Source organism: Adiantum capillus-veneris, chromosome 19, assembly GCF_014529385.1.
Source record: "Adiantum capillus-veneris isolate H3 chromosome 19, ASM1452938v2, whole genome shotgun sequence".
In the NCBI taxonomy this organism is placed as follows: Eukaryota; Viridiplantae; Streptophyta; class Polypodiopsida; order Polypodiales; family Pteridaceae; genus Adiantum; species Adiantum capillus-veneris.
The window spans coordinates 94,109,653-94,131,857 of record NC_140949.1 but is presented as its reverse complement, the minus strand read 5'-3'; the positions used below and the strand labels follow the sequence as shown (position 1 = coordinate 94,131,857).

General features: G+C 40.6%; 1 protein-coding gene across 1 annotated transcript; it reads left to right on the top strand.

The window, feature by feature from the left end:
• The first annotated feature begins 930 nt into the window (after window positions 1-930).
• On the top strand, window positions 931-16,589 carry LOC147434484 (uncharacterized). The gene is made up of 3 exons (XM_086489635.1): window positions 931-1,642; window positions 16,120-16,326; window positions 16,543-16,589. The coding sequence occupies exons 1-3, from the start codon at window positions 931-933 to the stop codon at window positions 16,587-16,589; spliced, it is 966 nt and encodes a 321-aa protein (XP_086345761.1).
• Window positions 16,590-22,205: the final 5,616 nt, after the last annotated feature.

Here is a 22,205-nt window from a genome sequence, read left to right as displayed (position 1 = left end):
TCATGATTTGATGAGATTTGTTGGTGATGGGGTTGATGGCTTACTAGGATATAGTTCTAGGTTATCTCATTTACACATTGATCATACACATTACATTCAATATCTTAAAATTGTTTTTTCTTCAAATGCAACAAGAATTTTAGAACTTGAAAACTAAATATCATCTCTAAAACAAGAAAATCACAAACTTCGGACTTTAAAAGAAACTCCAATAGGATTAAGAGCACGAGTAAAACGAATGAGAGATGTAGTAAACTTAACAGAAGGTTCTAGACAAAGAAAACAAAGATTAAATATTACTAGAGAACATGTGACTAGTCTTTTAGGATTTGATATGTCCAATGGTCAAGAAAGGGTGAGATTTTTGAATGAGGTAATGAACAAAAGTGATATTCTTAAACTTTTGAAACTTCTTGAAAATCAATCTCAGAAAAAATTGGTATTTCAAAGTTTACTGAAAGATATGGGTTTACTGGTCCAACCTTCTCAAATGCAAGAAGTTTGTGACACAATGGGGGTGAGTAGAAGGGGTTACAGGGCCATCTCTAAAACTGGTTTCAGGTTTTAAAGTATTACAAGATTAAAGCTTTTGGATTGCCTAGGCCTCATAATGTTGGGAAAGTTAGGACTCTATTAAACGAAGAAATACTCGAACATTTTGGAGAGTACTATCATATAGAAGGAACGATGCCATATGAAAAACAGAAAAAAAAATCTTCTTTTGAGTATAATGTTCAATCTGCTATGGTGAGATACTATAATATGCAAGAAGTAGATTGTGAAGGAAAACTTATATTTATTCTGAAATTGGATGAAGCTCAAATTCAAAAATGTCAAAAAATGGAAAGAGTATCCATATCCCTTATGAATAGAGCATTGGACTATAGCCAGGGTAAGCTTGATTCCCCATACCACAAAACTTAATCAGAAATGGAACTTTGGTGGATCAGAGCAGCTCAATTACCAGTAGAAAATCATGATAGATTGAAATGGCTGTTTTTGCAGACCGATATCCCTTCTGTTATACAGGACCAAAATGCAGGTGAAAAACTCTTTGTAGATGGCATGGGTGACTTTTTTGTAGAATGGCACTTGAGTGCCGACCTAAAAGCATTAAAGTGCATGTTTGGTGTATGTGGAGGTGCCAATACCAAGTATCCATGTCTATATTGCATGGCAAGCACTGGAACAAAAGGATGGCTTGCAGAACGCGAGGTTGGAAAAGCACCATCGAGGAATAGTGTTAACGTCATCGACTACCCATTGTCTTCTATGATTTGGGATCCAATTCTAACAATAGATTTAAAAAATGTACATGTATGCACAATGCATGCAGAGATTAGAATCTTGGACAAATTGCTTCGACTCCATCTTGACTATGCATATTCTATTAAGCCAACTAAACTTGCAGACGAGTGCATAGAAAAATTCGAGGCTTTGCTCTCTCAAATGGGTTTTCATGGTGGTCAAGTGCATCTAAAAAAAGATCCCACTCTTTCAAAAGGAACCAGTGATTTTTTGCAAGATGTTTCAATGGGTGGAGCAAAAGCCAGAAGATTTTTGAGTAACCATGACAACAAACAAGTTGATGCTATGTGGAACTGCTGGAAGGATATTTGTGTTATAACAACCAATGTCAAAAGTAGACCAGATGTAGCCAACAAACGCATGGAAGTGTGGAAGAAGCTCGACAATATTTTGAAAGTTTTGAGACAACAAGTTAGCTCTGCTACTTATACAGATGACTTTAAAAAGACAATAAAGCTTTTAATAACTGCTATTACAGATGCTTGGGGAGCAAAAGACATCACATATTACTTGGTGAGTATTCAATTACTTTCTAAAGTTTGGATAGTATTTTACTTTGCATCCTATTGAGTTCAACTAACTTTTTTTTTATTTCTAGCATATTCTGTACCTGCATGGACCATATTTTGCAGAACAAGGACCCCTTGCAACATGGAATACTCAGGGAATGGAAAAATCTCACTATCAAGAGAGGACTTCTTTTTTCAAATGTACGAGAAAGGGAGGTGGACAAAGAGGGAGCAATGCACTAAAGGAATTATTCAATTGGTTCTATAGGAGGCAATTACAATGGATGAGATCAAACAACCATGCTGCTCAACCACAGATCTGAGATTAATGCTTCACTTTGAAACTTTGTACTGAATCTTTCTAAAGAGATCCAAATTCAAAAAAGATATTTTGGTGCAAAAAATTATCAAATTTACATCAGTTTTTGATTTTTTTTATATCTCTAGGCATGTCACCCCTATATCTCAAAAACTTTCTTCTTTTATATTCCCCAAGAAGGTTGACATTTGTCTCCTCAGCTGCTGCTGCATAGCTAGAGTAGCAAAGAAAGTATCCTGCTCTTGAGGCATTGAATCCTGCGACATATCCAAACATTCGAAGTGCTGCTGCTCTCTCAAGTAGCATGATCTTGTTTGCATTGATTTGAAGGGGAGTGTACCCTAAAAACCATGACAATATCTTCAGTGCAAACATTGGCAACTCAGGATCTTCAGAATAGTGCATGTGGAAAGCACAGAAGGTGGCACTATCCAATGTAGGCATGTAGTGCATGAGAGAGGAGGCATCCCTTCTTGAAGAGCCCTCTATTGCTTTCCCTCTCGAGCCTTTAGCTCTCCCAAGAAATTGTCTTTGTCAAGGAGTTCAATCTACAAAACAAGACAATGAGTAATTAAAACTAACTTGAAAAAAAAGAAAGATTTCAGTAGGGAGATCACCTTTTGCAATTCATCTTCGACAATGAATTTTTCTTGAAGGAGATTGCATGATCCAGTCATATCTCTTATGTCAACTTCCTTTCCAATTTTTTTCAGCTTAAAGTCTCTGCCAAAAGATTGGATGCCAAGCTCAACAAGCCTCTTCTCAAAATCCTCATCTTTGAGGGAAGGTTTTTCCTCTTCCACTCTTCTCATGCATAGAGCAAGTGCATCAGGAGCAGGCAAAAAATCTTTATTGGATGTATGAAGATCAAGTGCCAAAAACTCCTCTTGTGACTCTTCTTTTGTGTCAATAAAATTGTTGGCCACCTCAAAAGCTTCATAAATGGTTGCAATACAGTAGTTCTCCCTCATATTAAGCAAACACTGGATATGATGGAGAGGAATATACTCTTTCCCATTGATAAAGAAGTAGGGAAGGTTTGGAATAGTAAGGGAAGCTTCAGATACCTCTACCTCATCTGTTGGCTCATCAATGACAGTACTAGCTCTAAATTGAGCAACATCAAAATTTGCACTCTCCTGCTCCTCAGCTGCAACATCAACTTCCTCCTCTTCTAGAATTTCACTTTTCTCAAGCTGCAAAACTGTGGAAACATTTTTATTTGTTGCCTCATTTGTATCTTTCACTTCATCAGATTTGCCTTGCATGTCAACTTTAAGGAACAAAAAGAAAAGAAAAGCAACTTCTTTTGGAACAAGGTTACAAGGTTTTAAATGTAATTGACAAGAAATGGTAGGTGGACAAACAAAGGAAGTCTTCTTAGAAAATCTTCCAAACCTCCTTGTTACTTTGCTCTTCTCAATTGAGTTTGTAGTATATTCGGTTAGATGACAATAAGCCTTCCCATCTAAAACCAAACACTTGCCTTCAACTGCTTCTTCAAACTCTTTGAATTCTTCTGCCAAGAAGTCTTTCAAATGGTCTAACAAAGCTCCAAGATCAAACACAGGGTTGAATATTTCATATGCTTTGGTGTACACCTCCATGTCACCACCATCCATCACAACCACCAATAGTTTCTCACTTGGACTCTCCTCCAAAATATCCTCCCGGCCTTCAATCATGGTAGATGAAAAGTCGACAGGTGAAGCTAGGTACAAGGTACGGAAATACGCCGAACCACGCGATACGCGCTGGACGCGTTGTGCGGGACAAAACCACAGCAAAACAAACAACCCTAGACCACGCGATACACGCTAGACCCAGGCTTTCGAAGTGCCTCCCTGCGCGTTGTGCGGGACAAAGCCACACCAAAACGTAAAATAACCCCGAACCATGCGATAGGTGCTGGACCCAGCCTTTGGAACTGCTTTCGTGCACGTCGTAGGAGACAAAGCCACAACAAAGCAAACAAGAAGCGATAGGGGCCCGAAAGACGCGATAGGGGAGGGACCACCGATGTGCAACTGCAAAGGATGACATCGTGTAGGACGAAAGGATTACACAAAAATGGATAATATCTCGCGTCGTATGCGACAAGTGAACATGAAACATTCTTAAAATTCAAGACCAAGCTTTATATAACATCCGCAATATGACCGTTAGTGACACGTGTGAACCATGCACACGTGCCACGTGGCCTATGCACAGCGGTCGTCGTACAGACGGTCTTATGTATATAAAGCCTTGTCACGTGCTCATTTTGTGCTTTCTCCCATACTCGAAATTCGCATCGTGTCGTCCTCAACTACCCGCACTTCGAGTCATCTGTCCACTAAGCCAATCCAAGTTTCTTCTCAAACGACGCGACCGGATGTGTTGGGCATGTGGGCGCACCTTCTACCGCTTCCCATACTCTTAGCATCCCTTACGACGCGATAGGCGCAAGTTGCAAAGTCTCGGTGAGCCTCTCATCGCGTCGTACGGGGGTTGCTTCTCGGTTAATTAAAAGGTTACACAACTCGCATACGACGCTCTATACCATGTCCTAAGGTGTTTGTGTGCCTTTTATCGCATTGTGAAACTCTTGTTTTTTGGAATACTCATGGCATCCCATACAACGCGATAGGCATATGTTGCAATGGTCAGGTGAGTCTCACATCACGTTGTGCGGGGGTTTCTGTTCGGCTTACTTAAAGATTTCACACCTCGCATACGACGCGATACGGTGATGTTCTAAGGTGTGGTTGCGCCCTCTATCGCGTCGTACAGAGCGTTTTGTGAGATTTTTTTTGGAGGTTCCGGTGATCACATACGATGTGATATGGACCTATTCCAGAGCCTGGGTCACCCTTCTATTGCGTCGTGTTGTCACCCTTCTCCTAACACACGGCGCAATAGAAACATCTTGAAGGTTGGGGCTTACGCATCTGTCGCATGGTGTGTTCTTTTACCCAAATGGCGAGGACTAAGCAAACTTCAAGGAAGGTCTAACAAGCCCCAACTGATCCAGAAATAGGTGATGCTGAGAAAGATGCAGAGAAAGCACCCCTCCACTACCTCGTCAGAGGCCCAAATGCCAGAAAAAGATTGAATTATCAGGTGAAGTCCCTAAGAGAAATAAGAAAAGCACAAAAGTCTACTTCTCTACTGATTCCAAATCTTTCTTTCATGAGAGTTGTCAAGGAGATATCTAATAGACTTGTAAACATGATGATTATCAAAATTTTTGTCTCAGTAAGGTGGAAATCTCAAGCTATGATGTGCCTTCAGGAAGCTGCTGAGGATTTTCTCATAGACTTTATGAATGATAGCTACATTGCAGCTGCATTTGGTCACAGGGTCACACTTATGAGCAAAGATTTTGTGCTTGTGTCAAGGGTTAGGTACAAGTTTGATTAGGCTCTTGAGCTCATTCCTAGTGAGGATCTTAGAGCCTTCCAAATTTTAAACATCCCTCCTTCCAGGTAGCAGAAAGATTCTGGGGTTGTCATTGAGGATGTTACAGATGAGTACGAGACAAGAAAGTCCCAGGATATTAAAGTAGGAAAGGAAGTTGAGAGGGAGCAAGACATGATATCTGAGGATGCTATCCTTAAAGAGCAAGTTGAAATTTTAAGAGCATCCAACTCTCTTCTTTATGAAAAAGTCACAGGACAAATGGTGGTGGATGTCTCCTTGTTTGGAGATATTGAGGCATATTTGGACATATTCCCTCAAGACACAAGTATGCTTGTAAATCCCAACATTGAGCTTGGTGAAATTGTGCTCTATATCTGTCTCGGGTATGTGTTTCTTTGCTAATTATTAGTGTATGTGCAAGGCAGACAGGCACAAGGGGCTCATTGGGGCTTGTGTTTCCTTGCTAATTATTAGTGCATGTGCAAGGCAGACAGGCACAAGGGGCTCATTGGGGCTTGTGTTTCCTTTTCCAGGTGTCTTTTGAGGGATCTTCCAGAGGCTCTAGCTATGCAAATTGCCATACTTGACCCTCTAGTGACACAGTTTCTTTTCAACAAGCAAGGAAACCTTTCAAGTTTTTTTGATGATTTTAACATGCTGATCTGCAATTACATATTATACCCTATGTTGAAGGGTAATTCTTAACTCCTTACATGTTATTTTTAACATTTTGTGGTATTCTTAGCTAATTGTTTTTTATTTTGTAGAGGACATTGAAGTCTTATTATCTTCAATATTTTGGAGAAAGATATTATATTTATGAATTCATTGTCAAGTATCCATGGGAAAAGTAAACTGTAAGTATGAAGCATAATCTATGCTTGATGATGGCCCATTGTTTTCTATTAGTAGCTTTTGATTTAATGTCTTCTTGCAGTGCTGCCAAACTTATTGTTGGTCACCTGAGTACCACAAATAAGGATTACAATATAGAAGCTTTCAAGTACTACAATCAAAAAGTGCCTTTACAGACAGACTCAACATCTTGTGGATGGAGGATGCTTGCAAATGGAGATATCTTGAGTCAAGGTGCCGGATGACTACACTCACTGTAAGTGTGGTTCATGTATTTATTTTGATGTTTTATGTATGTATGTAATGTCCTTTAGTTCCTTTTTCAGTTGCATGACTATCCAGAGTCTTGGGTCACGTGGGTGAGAGAGAAGGCTGTTTCTATGGTTTTGGAAAGATGAATAAATCCAAATGATCCAGATTCACCTTTTCCACCAAAGAAAGGTAGAACCACCAAAGGTCTGGATGCAAAGAAAATGGATCAAAAGAAGAAAAGTTCTGCAAAGAAGATCCATACAAAGAAAAAGGATCACAAGAAGAGTCCTGCCAAGGGGAAGAGTCCCACGAAGAAGAAGATCCCTGCCAAGGGGAAGAGTCCTACCAAAAAGAAGAAGACTGCCAAGGGAAAGAGTCCCACTAAGAGCCTTGCAAAAAAAAGAGTAGATACAAAGGGCCATCCATTCCACTCACCATTGAAATTCAAGGTTCAAAAGCATCGTACACTTAAGAACAATAAGGGGGGGGCACCTAGCTCACCTTTCAAGCTACCATTCATGTTGTCAAAGAAAGCTACCAAATCACCCAAGCCAGCCAGTCCTAAGGAGCCCAAAGCACCAACCCCTGCCAAGTCACCCGTGCCAAGCCCTAAGGGGTCCAAAGCACCAACCCTTGCCAAGTCACCACCACCACCCACTCCTGAACTTTCACCCCCTTCTGAACACAAAAGGAAAAGGGTCTCTGAGGATGCAGAATCCTCTCAGGCAAAAGAAAAGTGGAATTTCATGATTGAATAGTCCACAAAAGCTATGTACACTTTTGTTCATTTTGTCCATATGAACATATATATATACCCTTTGGTGATTCATAATTTTGTACTTCAAATACTTAATACCAACTGTCGATTCTTAAATGTGTATCATGATGTCATGTAAGTTTAAAACAACATAAGTAGAGAAAAGATAAATATATTTGAAAAATGATTACAATATTGAACTTGTTTTTTCAAGTCCTTGCAAGTGGCTCAAATACAACTCTTTTTGGGGGAAGGCATGTGATGCAAGAGGTTGAATTCTCCATCCTTGTGCTCACCACAATTTCATCCACTTTGAATCTATACTCGGGAGATGTTTCATCAAGAAACTCAAGAGATTCTCTAACATCATTTAGTCTCCAATTTGTTGTTACTATCAGGCTTCTATACTCGGTGTGTGGATGGACTATGACCTTTAGTTCAAACTCTGGACAATTTTCCTCAGAGTCGAGGGGAGCCCAGGTACCTAATTTGCTTCTCCATCTCCTATAGTCGTAGCCCATAACTAATGATTGATGACATAGTTGATATGAGATAGACATAGAATTTGGGCTTACTCTACAACTAATATTGTCACCAATATGGAAAGTTTCTTTGGTGCTCCATCCGTCTCCAAGAACATTATCCAGTTCAGTCATAGAAAGTCTTCTATTAAGCCACATCGTCTTTGTCCTCTGCAAATCCATTGTTTTGAAATATGCCACAAAGACATGTATAGGCAAGAACCATTTAACTTTAATCCTTCTTGATATCCTGCCCAGAGACATAGCTTTAAGGATGTCTTCTTTGATCTTGGATTTGAAGCTTGATATAGTACATGCATCAGGAGCTTCCGAATCAAGTGAACTTATGGTGGGAACGGGTAACTGATGTAGTTCTCCATATGCACCTTCTCGTGATGGAACTTTGTATTTTGCAAAATAGACAAACAAATCCATTGTTTTGTAAAAGGAAGGTGGCTTGTCAGCATACATAGCATCTGCAATCCCTTTATGCATTGCTTTGAACGTCCCACTTAGACTCTCCACAGGCTACCATTCCACAGCTGTTGAAGGAAATATATCTGGAATGGAATCAAAAAATGAGAAAAACAATGGGATAATGAAAAAAATTCACTGTATCAAATAGTTTTTTTTGTACTTACAATAAGAATGCAGTGTGGGATGCTCTTCCCAGTCTAACACCATATCCTTGGCCATGTACACATGTTGAACCTTAGTTAGCCAGCCATTGTCGGTCACTTTGAAAGCAAGAACACCACCTTTCCAATGGTTTTTTACTTTATCGCGTTTAGTTCTCTTCACTCTGTGTACACCTTTGCATGAAGGAAGCAATGTTACCCAGTCATTCAAACGAAAAGATATGGACTTCCAAAGACCATCCTCTCTAGCGTTATGAAAGTCACAAGAAGTTATGTTATGTGAAGGGCGACGTGCAAAAGACGCCATGGAAACTCAAAGATTAGAGAAGAAAGAAAGTATAGACGGAAAGACTTAAAACCTCTCACAAACTAGAGAGCGAGAAAGGTATACGTTTGAAAAAAGTAGGTGATTTGTCATTAATGCTCTTGTTTTGAGAGCCTTCTGACACAGATTCATATCTTTTCACAACGCTTTTGTGAAATATAAAATAGAAAAAAAGACGAGACTTCATTGCTTTCGGCCGCAAATTTAATGAGCTCTCTCGCCGAAAGCACCTAAATATAGAAGTTTTAGCCTTGTGATCAAGACATTTAGCAGTTCTCCATCAAAATAGTACCACCAAAACCCACAATAGAGGAGACAAGAGTGCCATACTTCTGTATACGTGTCAAATAACTATTGGACTATTCCTTAATCCTTAGATTAACAAACAACCCTTTTTGAGTCATTTTTGGCCCTAATAGGCTATGTGTAAAACTACCGTATCACGTGCGTTCAAGACATGTTTGTAAGACCCCTTATCTGTGAATTTTGTTAATAATATAATGTACCCTTTTCTTTTAAAATCTGTAAGGTTTTTTCAAATTTGAAAAAAAGAATGCCCTTCTGTATATATATTTATGTAAGTTTCAAGAACTTTAAATACCTTTATGTTGAACTCACGTGATATAAGCTACATTTTTATTAGGTGACCTCCCCGGGCTTGATCTTCACAGGATCCCCAACAAAACCCCTTATTTCTTGATATGAGGTAATGAAAAGATTTTCAAACGTGTCCAACATTGCTAAGTACTCTCTTCTTTATCCTTGTCTCAAATCAGTACTTAGCATACTTTGCATCAACTCTTTCTTCAATGGCAGTTCCTGTTTAGGTTGCATCAACTCTTCAAGTTTCTCTAAACGGCTTGAAGCATTTATATTCCCTTATAATTACAGCAATTCACTAACTTATCTCTGTTCCTTGTCCAACAACAAGAATGACACTTCACCTCATCACTGGAACTCGAAGTAGTGCTACTTTCTGAGTCTTTAGAACTATCATCACTGGTAGTTTCAGACTCATCATTCTCACTCACATCTTCAAATGCCATAGGCTGTTTGGTAGTCATATCAACACCCTCTTTTCACCCTTCTTGCCATGCACACTAATTGTGCCCTTGCCCCAATCTTGCACGGCACCAATAGCTCTCAACCTAGGTCGTCCCAAAATGAGAGGAAAGTATCCCAGGCCAGCTCGCATAACATGAAAGTTCACCATAACTTTCACGTTAAAGACTTCAACTTCCAAATCCCCAAACATTTCACCTTGGCATAGTTTTCCAATCGAATCCAAAACCTAGAGCTTCCACATGTAATGAGACCCAGTCTCTCGACACATGATTGTGTGGTCACACAAACTTGAGCACCTCCATCAATGTAGGATTCTCCCATGCCCACACCTTTGTGCCAAGCATTCATCACAGGACAGATGTCGGGTAACTCTCCCATGGAAAACACTCTGACTTGTCCATGCTTCAGCTCTTTTTCTGGATTCACTAATGACTTCCACTTCTTTCTAAGTTTGGGCACCATATTCATCAACTATCCAAAAGTACAATCTACTTTCCTCCCAATTAGGTCTTCCTTTAAATTGTAAGCTATTTGGCCTTCTCCCAAAGGCAAATCTGCCACTTCAAATCATCTACGAGGCTTTCTATTTCTCTTGGCTTTCGCATATTCACCCTCCTTCTCCTTCCCTTTCTTTCTGCTAGGCCCTGGTGCTACATAGACTTCCCTCTCTCTTTTGCCTACTGGCAACACATCTGCGTCTTTCTTTTCTACCCGCACAATACCCACATGACCACCAGAGGTTGATGCTTGATTTTCCTGTCCAGTACCTTGATCTCCCCGTATATTGAATGCATAATCATTAGCTCTCTTAGTAATCTATTGAGGAAGTGGAAACGTATCCCCTCCCATCTTTGTTGGCTTTGGACAATAAGTGTTGATGTGACCAAGATCACCACAATTATAACAAGTAGGAATGAACCTCATCTGCGGCTCAAAACCACCTTGTCCACAACCCGCATTATCATTAGGATGAGCCTCACATGCCTGAGCCATCCCTCTACCACGTCCACGACCACGACCACCTCCACCACCAAGGACACTAAGTCGTAGTTCCTGCATCATGGTCATCATGTCTTGCATATTTCATTGCAACTATTCGGTATTAGCAACCCTTCGAATAGGTTGGCCTCCAGTTTCTGCCTCATTCTCCTCCTTTTGGCTACCATTATTTTGCTCAGGGGCCGCTTTCTCGTATTCATTAAGCCTTTGAGATTTCCATTATTTCTCTCTGACAATGGCGACTGCCTCCTCAAAGGTGGCGGGCCTTTTGAGCTCAACTTTGAATTTCAAACTTTCTTTTAGGTTTGCCACAAAACGGTCCTTCTTTAACATGGATGGAGGGATCTCGTTTTCCCAAAGCCCGGACAAATTTATCCCATAAACGGGTGAACTGCATGACAAAATCATCAACACTTTGATTAGCCCTCTGAGTGTACCACATAATTTAATGCCAAACTTTGTCAGGTACTTTGATGGATTGGTATTGTGCCAAAAAATATTGCTTCACACAATTGTAGTCCAAAACCACCCCTGGATTTTGTGCTTGCATCAACTCCTCAAAATTGTGTAACCAAACTTTTGCCTCATCCTGTAAACTATATTGCAGCAGCCGCAACAATATAGCTTGGTCTAGTATATTGCACAGTAAACAATAGACTTCCAAATTTTTAATAAACATCTGTGCATTTTGATTAGGAAATCCATGAAACTGTGGGAGCTCGTCTGCCATGTTTGATTTCCACAAAAACACTTACATGTGACATTGAAAACTCAAGGGATGTCGATGGATCGCTCCAGTACATAATCCACCTCACACTGGGTAACCCAGCCACCAATGCTTAGCTTCACAAAAACTCACGACCCTCCAAAGGCTGCAATCCAATTATACGACCGCCTCAAGTGCTGTCCAAAATTTGCACATACATAAGCGGTTATCCATAAGGACCCACATCCCATTTACATTCACTGCCTACAGAATAGACATATTTCACAGGAATTGGAGCATAGGAACATTTGCTCCTTCATGGGGTAACAAAAATGATGTTAGCGTGCAAACAAGAACCTCTACACTTGCACACACCACACCGGCGGAAAGAAACACCACAAGGCTGCAGAAAACACCTGTGTAGAACACATGTAAAGTCGGCCGAGAAACAGCTCTAACCCAAACCATAATTAAGATTATTAAAAAACAAGACCATAAAGATGAAGGTCATGTTGTGTAGACCTCCGTAGAGTATCCACATGCTTGATTCCGACAACAGACGAGAGAGTTACAAGCTTTCGAAGTTGGGGAATCTCTCAAAAGCTCCAAAAAGGATAGTCTCTGTAAACAAAAAAGATGTGCAGGGAATTGCATCTATTAAAAAGGGGGCGTTTTTGTCTCTAATCCCAAGGTATTTTCTCTCCCCTCTTAGCCGACATAGTTCTCTCCTTGGTCACATGTTAATTGGTCCATTTGGGTGGAAAATGGCATGTCGGCCAGTTTTTGACCAAGGCAAGTGAGTAAGGGAGGTGTCCAGTGGACCAAAAAGGACCCCAAGCGCTTGGGTAGTAGGTATGAACTGAAAAAGGACACCGTCTCTCTCCCCCAACACCCACGAGCCCTCATTAGCAAGGCAAGGAGGCTTCATTTGCTCCTTTGATACACCCTTAGGGGGTACCCACTCCCCTCCTTATACCCTCCAATTTCCACTTGCTCCCCCCCATATGGGATTACTCCATTGCTACTTGGCACCATTCTCCCACCTCCCCACTTAGGCCTATAAATTTTTTGTTTTGCTCCCCACACCGAGCAATCTTGACGGAGGCGTGGCGGGTGACTCCAAGCACCGAATGCGACGCTGTAAAGCCCGGCCCGAAGCTTATCACTTCGGCTATTTCCAATAATCCTCGGTCACAACGTTTCTAATTAAATCCATCAAATCAGCCCACTAGCCTTTCCTCCGATGCATCTGCACCCACTTTCTAAGTAAGAAACAACCCGTTTCGAATGCATGTAGCTCATGATGTATGAATCCGGTGCACCGGCTATCAAGCACAATTGAAAGTACTCATTAAAAACCACCTTTTAGAAGTTTGACTAACCCAAAAATCTTGCAAATGACTAAGCAAAACCAAGATTTTATTCATAAAATTTACAAGAGCACTCTGAAAACTCAAAGCATTATGTACATCTATGTACTCGAGGCTAGTGAGCAAGATTTTCAGCATGGGTTAGTGACTTTATCTTCATCCAGAAAATGTATGACAATGTCTCGACAATGAAGATGGAAAGTGAAGAGGATTCTAGTACGAAAAAATTTGACTGACTCTCTCACTATGAAAAGTACACTATCCAAGACATACAAATTGTGATTCACCAATGAGGGAGCTTAAGGAACCAAGTACCACTTATGATGGTCCTAATAATGCAAAGAGGATTGATCTAGTTGGGCCAAGGGAAGAACCAAGACCAGCTCACATAGCAACTTTTAATAGCTACTCTCAAAGAATATAGAGATGTGTTTGCTTGGTCATACAAGGATGTTAAGGGAGTGGATTTGAATATATGTCAGCATTCAATACCTCTTAAGAGTGATGCTAAACTGCATAGACTACGTCTTTACACTTGCAATGAGACATTTGCGAAGAAAATCAAAGAGGAGATAGATTATCTTAAAGAGGTGCAGTTTATCTATGAGATCAAACACACAGATTGGGTGTCATAGATTGTGGTGGTGCCCAAAAAGAATGGAAAATTGTGACTGTGTGTGAATCTCCAGTAGGTAAACACTACCACCATAAGAGACAACCATCTGTAAGAACCGAGGAGCTGCATACTGAGATTCTCCACCCAACCCCCCATTATATAGCCCTTGGCGGCTATGAATAGAATCTCCCTGTCTGCATTTAACAGCGGCCCGAGTCCTAGTTGCTTGGGTTTGCCCTTGGCATGACATTACTCCCCCCTTGGAGAAGCGTTTTCGTGCGCGAAAACACAAGTGATAGTATCTTCGTAAGAACACTGATGTTTCTTTATTGGCATCCCTTACGCGGGCCAATTGTCCTTATGATTGATACTTGGTGCAGTGAGGAGGTTCAATGAATCCAAGAGCAACATCTTGATTTTCAACATTGTTGTCCTTTTGTAATCACTTGTATCTAAATGGTAACTCAATTTATAACTCACTTGAGTACTTTAAAGGAGTAACCACAACTAAAAGGTATCTAAAGACATAACCAGTTTTCAGACTTTGTGAAGATACTGGACAAATACAAGAAAACCTTGGCGTAGCTTTTCATGAAGTTGTGAGCTATATTTACAACTCGCATGAGAAATTGGAAAAGCTCATAGGTACTAAGGGAGAAAATAGAAAGTGTCCTCATGTCAAACTTCTGAACATGTTGGAACACACTGTTGTTGTGCCGTGGCACGTACATAGTGTGAAATAAAAACATTTTCCTCACTCTTGACACTTTTCGATGTATACAAATAAAAGCAATCATGTGCATATTGTGATATATGTTGAAGCATCTATTGTGGTCATTATCATGTACATACCTATTCGGGGAGTCGTGGCCTTGGATGTGCCGAATTTGAGTGCTTTTACACTTGATAATATGCTTAATTTGGTTTGAAAATGTACATAGTCCAAGTGTTTCATGGTGTCACACTCATCTCGCCTATAAAGACTCATGCGGGTAAAAACTGCCAAAAATAGTAGCTAACAGGCGCCGTTGCAGAATTGCATGGAAAGTGACCCAAAATGGTATATTGATGAAAAATGATGCATATCTATGATTTTTATGCTTATTAAAGTGATCCCACACATTTAGGAAATTTTCTGACTCCGTTTGGGTCAAAAATGACATGAAAATGACCTAGTTTTGGTCCAAAGTGGCAAAATGGCCCAAAATTTAACACATCAACTGAAAATGCCGTGGTTAAGAGAGAGAGGGATGCTTTCTACAAAAAAAAGCCTGCAATTTATCACTACTCTGTAAAGGCTTCCATGGTTGCCCAATCTGTGTGTTGCAGTCTCGCCTCTTTGCAATCTTGTATCTGAGCTTGTGAGGGAGTGAATTAGGGTTTCCCCTTATCAAAATGGAGTGTGGGCTTCACTTTAGAAGATCATAAATCTCTGAAAAATCAAAAAATTGTCATCATGAAGGTGGAAGCTCGAGCATTCATTTCATCTGTTTGATTTTACGACTATGTAATTGGGGGCGAGGCTACATGATACCATGAAAGAGGTTTGGGTTTTGATTGAGAATTGTGCTTGTATGAGCATTGAGGTTTCATGAATGAAAAATTAGTGTTTTTCAATGGTCTTTTTAAGTGAATTTGAATGTGATTTGATGATCTTCTCATCATAATCTCGACTACGAGAACAAGCAGACTCCAAGCACGATAGGAAAGAGGGTTTGTGAATTTGCTGTCACGAATGCTCTTAGATCTTTTGTCACCCTTAGAAAGAGGGTTGGTGATTTTCCACAAACTCTTTCTCAAAAAGTGTTTGTGACTCTCATCACGAACTCTCACAGCCAGAAGTTCTACACCTTCCCAGCTAGACTGCACACACCCGACGCAAAGCAGCTGGGGTGGGGGTTCAGAAACTTGTTTTGAAAGGTTCAATTACAAATAATTAAAGCTATGGATCAACAAGACCAACAAGGCATGCGTTTTGATTAAGGTACAATGCAAATGTTTCAAGCATTCTCCATGTTTATGCAACAACAACAGGCTGTAGAGAAAGAAGGGAGGTGTTAACAACGAAAGCCCTTCAAGTATTGTAAACAAAATGGACCAATTTTAAGGGAAAGATGTCACAAAGTTTCTTCATGGTCATGTAAAGGAGATGGATCTACAAGGGGTTGCAGAGGTGGACATGATTCGTAGTTTTGAGCTTGTTGTGGTCCCCGAGATTAGAGACCATGTAAGGGGAATCGAAGAGGAGCATGGAGAAGGTTGGGAGCAATTCAAATTAGCCCTAAAGGAGGAATACTTCATGGAGGACTCTGAAAGGGTTACAAATAGGACCTTCTTGGAATGGGTTACAAAGCCAAAAGAAGGACTTTCCATCACCGAACTATTGAGAGAGTTTCAGCGGCGCTATGCTCAACTGTTAGGAACATAGCGAACTACTTTGGATAGTGAAAAGACTGAATTGTTCCTTCAAACTGCAGGTCATGAGCTACAAGAAAAGCTAGAGCTACTCCTTGAAAACAAGAATACAGAACATGGTCTAAAGGTTGAGTGGAAAGAGGTTGAAGACGTAGTCTCATTGCTTGCTAAGAAGCAACATTGTAGGGACAAGATGGTGGTGAATGGTAATACCTCTCCTCCTAGCACATCAGAGATTACACTAAAGCCTATTGCTATGAGTCAAAAAGGTGATAATTCAATGCTTGATGACCTTGTTAAGGGCATGCGAGAAATGAAGTTAAAGATAAAGTCTTGAAGAGAAAGGACAACCTGCTGCAGGAAAAAAATACCAAAGAAAAGAAGGATTTGTGCACAGATTCATATGGTGTGATGGCACAGACCATGGCAGAAGGGATTGTGATTGCTTTAGTGATGCTTTAAAAAGAGATCTTGTGTTTTTAAAGGATGGCAAGATCCATTTGCAGGAGAGAGTTATGTCATTAGGAACTAAATTTGGAAAAGGAGGTATGCGGAAGTTAGTGGAGGATATGGCAACTAGTCATGCTATTTCTGTAGTGGAGGCTGCTACCTATGGGGCAAAGATAGAGCTAGTTCCAAAGAAAGTGTTAAAGTATACTCCAGATGATTTTGAGGAGGTTGATAGCTTGTGGCCATATGCAATAGCCTCAGCCAAAAAAGGGAAGGTAACTAAACAGGTATTACATGAAGCTGGTGATTGCATATGCCATACAACAGGTTGGGATGACCCTGTGGACTCTTTATCAGTGCATGCCTATCTTGCAAAATGCTATAACAATGAGGCAATTGTGGAAGAGAAGCATAGACGTGAGAATGGAGATGCAGGTCCTTCTACTTCAAAGAGGGTTACAAGAGATGGTGGAAGAAAGGATCTAGGACCTTCTTATGAGGCTCCACCACATGTGCCTCCTCCTCCTCTTGAGATTCCTATGGAGGAGGCATCTACAAGGAAGAAGAAAGAGCAAGGAAAAGCTAAAGCAAAAGGCCCTGCATACAAACTACAATCTGACATTGAAGCTGCCACAAACTTAAAGTAGGTATTGGAGGAAAGTGTGAGGTCCCCACCCCGCCGTATCAACCAACGGATTTGAAGGTGAACCTGGCGGCCACTAGATCTATTGCAAACGCAAACAAAATGGTTCAGGGTTCGACTAGCGGACGATCTCTCATCAGAAGGTGAGTCGAGTGCGAGCCTACTAGCAAGGAGATCTAGCTCCACCTCGCAGGGGAAGCGTACTTAAACTATCTAGCGATCCTAAGACCCACCTTCCGAGAGGAGAGAAATCCCGAGCGCCTTTTTCCCCATGTTTCAGAGGCACGTAGTCTCGAGATTTCACCACTCTAGGGGCAATGAGTATTACTAATATCGAAGTAAGCACTATGAGGACAGAGAGTTCCCGACCAATCGGGACCACCCATCTCGTAGGCATTGGAAACCTGAGCCAAGCCCCCACTTTCCACCCCCATACTCACACTTCCTTGTGTGACCTAATTACTACCACAAAGGTTGTTCAACATAAACATTCCTTGTTTTAATTCCGAAGCACATTGTTCGTTAAGACAGCCCTTCAACCAGTATTGCAAAGAACACCAAGACAGTATTCTAGTAAAAATTCTACTCAAACTTATTCATTAAAATTCCAATGTTCTGGAGGTACAACATCCCCCCCTCCAACGAGAGTTCACTCCTCCCGTTGTCGCCTAGCTTCCCATACAACTAGGTATGTCCACTGCATAGAAACCATGTCATGGACACTCCCACTGCATAGAAAGCAAGACGTGGGATTCCACCACATAGAAAGCAAGTCGTGGGTATCCACCGCATAAAAAGAAAGTCGTGGATTCAAGAACCCTTAACGAGGAAATCTGCCCCTTGTGATCAGTAGGGGGGTTAGGACTGATTCAACATTGGAAATAAAATGAACATGTCGAGCTAAATTTTCCCTAGCAGACATTCTTTCCTATTGCAAATAGCATACCCATCAATCATTTCCTTCCTACTTTAGAACTTAATGTACAATGAATTCAATGCCGAGGTTTCCGTCGGATTTCTCCCACATGTTTGGGGATATGTTCATTCTTAGCTAAACGTGTGCAATGTTAAATTAAACAACTTGAATGAAATTCTGACCTACCTCTTCCATTTCTTCGTTGCTGGCCCATGAGATGCCGGTATTTGATCCTCCATGGGAGCTTTTCCCTTTCCATTGACATTGCTTGTTCCTGGCTCGCGATCGTGGGCAATATGAAGCAAGTTCTCTTAACCGGAGCCATTTTACTCACTACTTTAAGTAATTAGCTTGGAGAAAAGAGCTAAGGTTCGCAAGCGCCATAACAACCCAATAGATAGATTAGCAACATTAATTAATCCCTCCTATATGAGAGGTCTAGATTTTTCCATATAGCAATCATTATGAATGACACATAATCCTATGGGAACCGGATCTAAAGATAATTACTCGGCTTACATGATTAAGAATAATAGGATTTCACTAATGGAATTACCAGAGAGATGAATTAAGCATGATTAATATGGTGCAGATTCACCTTATCCATAGGTGTAAGAAAAGTCAACTCGTAGAGACTTAACGACGGATTAATTATTCCTTAATTACATCTTAATTCATAAGGGAAATGAATTTAATTTAGCTACAATATTAATGAATGATAGAAAGAGTGATTCTCATCAATCTACACAATTACCAACTTACAGATTAATTACTATGCTACCTAGAGAGAGAAAATTCTAATAATCATGCACTTAATCATTAATTAAGAGTGATGAATGGCTGATAATTCAGCTATGGGATGATGATTACATAATAGAATATGGTTAAGGAGAAATTAGAGAGTAATTATAAAGAATTACGACTAGGAATAAGCATAATAGATGAGGAATTTAGATGGTAATGAAAAGAATTTACAGAAGGCATTAATTAAACCGTGGTTACCGTGATTAAGGGCTGATAATATTCTCAATTCTCTGATCTAATCGAGCTTCTTGAGGCGAGAATTCGACAGCACCTCCCTCCTTGTTCCTCCTTCAAAAGGTGTGTGTACCGGCAGCACCTTCCCAGTGTGTGTAGGTGTGTGTGTGTGCACTATATGTGTGTGAGCATATGTGTATGTGTGTGTGAGTAGGCCTTTAAATAGGCTCTTACAGGATGAGAATCGATTTTTGCTGCTATAAGCATCTGAGTGAGCACTCAGTCCTTGCATGGCAAGGCTAGTTGCCTACCCACTAAGTGTCCAAGTTGGTTTAGTTAATTGGTTCTCACACTTAGTTGCAAGCTTGGAAACTTCCCAAAGACTCCCACAAGGCAAGAGGGCACCCCCTAGCTGCTAAAGCTGGTCTGGAGTGGCCTGGAACCTGTTCCCACACAGCCCCGGGCCCCCGGTGCCTCCCCGGACAATTTTATGAAAAATTGGTTTTAGGCTAAAACGGGTCATATGAGTCGGATTTTGATGTTGTAAATTGCTATACTGAACTCTAACTAAGGCGTACTGGACCGAGTACCTGCCATATTTAGCAGCCCCCCCGAGGTCTGAAATTGCATTTTTTTCAAACTGGACAGGTCGGGTGACCAAAAAATTACTATTTTTGGAATTTGTTTACAAAAAATTATTTTAATTCAGATTTCGAAGCTTTTAAAACGTTCTGAACATCATGGCACTGACAGAATTTGGAAAACTGCTAAAAATAGTAACTTTTTCCATTATGTTCATTTCATGGTACAATGGTGCTCTTTTGATCGGGGTCAGAGACCTTACAACCTCCCCAACGTGAAAAATTTGAGATGTCCTCATCTCAAGAATGTGTTTGGGTAATATTTTATGAGTGTTGGTTCATCCTCCCAAGTTGCATCTTCTTCAGGGTAATCCTTCCACTTTACCAAATGCTCCGTGATAGTTCTGTTGCGTAACTTCGTTTCCCTTGTTTCCAGTACGTAGTCAGGTTGGAGCTCGAGTACTCCGTGTGCTGGCATGACTATCTGATCTGATTCTAAGAATTGATCAGGCTTAGGAATATAGGGTTTGAGTAAGCTGATGTGGAACACATCATGAACCTTCAAGTTTGCAGGTAACTTTAGCTTGTAGGCCTGGTCACTTACAACTTTAACAATCTCAAATGGTCCACAATATCTTGGGCTTAGCTTCTTATATCTGCCTAGTGATAAGTTGCTTTTCTTTGGTCGAACTCGCAGAAAAACCTTATCTCCTTCTTTGAAAGTTCTTTCCGAATGGTTATTATCTGCATAATGCTTCTGTCTATCCTGAGCGGCCTAAATGTCCTGGCGAATAGCTCTAGTCTGTGCTTCCATATCTTCTAACATCTTCCTAGATGCTTCTACCCTGATGGTTGGATCTGAGAAGTTCAATGGTGCTAAACAGTCCTGTCCATTAAAGATCTTTGAAAGGTGACATTCCAATGCTTATGTGTTCGGAAGAGTTGTAAGCATACTCCACCAAAGGTAGATATTGTAACCACTTCTTTGGTTCTTGCGAACAATAGGCTCTGAGAATGTCCTCGATGACTTGATTAACTCTTTCAGTTTGCCCATCTCTCTGGGCATGATACGCTGTACTGAAAGCTAATTGTGACCCAATAGATTGGAAAAGAAAAGTCCACAATTTTGATGTAAACTTGGCATCTCTATCAGTGACGATACGCTTGGGCAGACCATGTAACCTAAAAATCTCCTTGATGAATACCCGACTAATATCTGAAGCAGTAAAGGTTGTCTTTACGGGTATTAGATGAGCCACTTTTGTGAGCATATCAACAACCACGAAAACAGAATCATAACCTCCTGTAGAAGGTAATCCTGTAACAAAATCCATACTGATGCATTCCCATTTCATCTGGGGTATGTCAAGAGGTTGAATTTGCCCTGGTAACTTGATCCTTTAATCCTTTATCCGCTGACAAGAAAGACACTGCCTCACATAGCGAAGTATGTCTCCTTTCATTCCAGTCCAAAAATAACTCCTCCTGACAGCATGAAGAGTCTTAGCATAGCCTGGATGTCCGGATGTAGGGCTATCGTGTGCTTCATACAAAATGGCCTTCTTTAAGGCTGGATTTCTGGGTACACATAGTCTATGTCTGTAGTATAGACATCATCCCATAAGAGAGTAATCTTTAGCTTCAGGCATCTTATTTTGCTGGACTGATGCTACTATACGTTGGTATTATGGATCTACCAAAGATGCTTCTTTGATTCTATCCCAGATAGGGTTATTTGAAATAGAGATAGCTCCGAGAAAGGATTTTCGGCTAAGACCATCTGCAACTGCATTTTCCTTCCCTGGTCTATATTTTATGTCAAGGTCATATTCCTGTAATATCTCTATCCATCGTCGTTGTCGCATATTGAGAATAGGTTGAGTAAAAATCCATTTTAAGCTCTTGTGGTCTGTAACCAGCTGAAACTTGCGCCCAAGAAGATAATGTCTCCATAACTTTAGCGCATGAATAACCGCTAAAAGTTCCAAATCATGAGTAGGATAATTCTTCTAATGATCCCTCAGCTTTCGCAAAGTATAAGCCACTAGTCTTCCTTCTTGAGTAAGAACTCCACCTATAGCAAATTTGCTGGCATCGGTCGCTACTTCAAATTCCTTGTTGAAATCTGGAAGCTTTAAAATAGGAGCTGAGACCAAGAACTCTTTTAGTTTAGCAAAGCTAAAATTGTGCTCGGTCTTCCATTCGATCCTCATTCCTTTCTTCAGGAGTTCCGTCAAAGGTGCAGCAATACGTGCATAGTCCTTGACAAAAATCCTATACCATCCCGTTATTCCGAGAAATCCTCTTACTTCGCTGATAGTGGATGGTTGAGGCCAATCAACTATATCCTTGACTTTGTCTGGGTCCACTGAAATCCCTTCAGCCGATATGACAAATCCAAGATAGTTGACCTTTGGTGAGCAAAAAGTGCACTTGCTCTCTTTAGCGTAAAGTTGGTGTTCCCGAAGAAGATCAAGTACTTTGCGAACATGTTCTTCGTGGTCTGCCTCGTTCTTAGAATAGATCAGAATGTCATCAAAGAAAACCAAGACAAAATCGTCCAGGTAAGGTCTGAAATAT

Coding starts and splice junctions, on each gene's coding strand:
- LOC147434484 (XM_086489635.1), top strand. CDS start 931: ATGGAACTTTGGTGGATCAGAGCAGCTCAATTACCAGTAGAAAATCAT. Junction 1,643..16,119: donor TATAACAACCAATGTCAAAA/GTAGACCAGATG, acceptor TTCAAACTGCAG/GTCATGAGCTACAAGAAAAG. Junction 16,327..16,542: donor TATTGCTATGAGTCAAAAAG/GTGATAATTCAA, acceptor GTGTTTTTAAAG/GATGGCAAGATCCATTTGCA.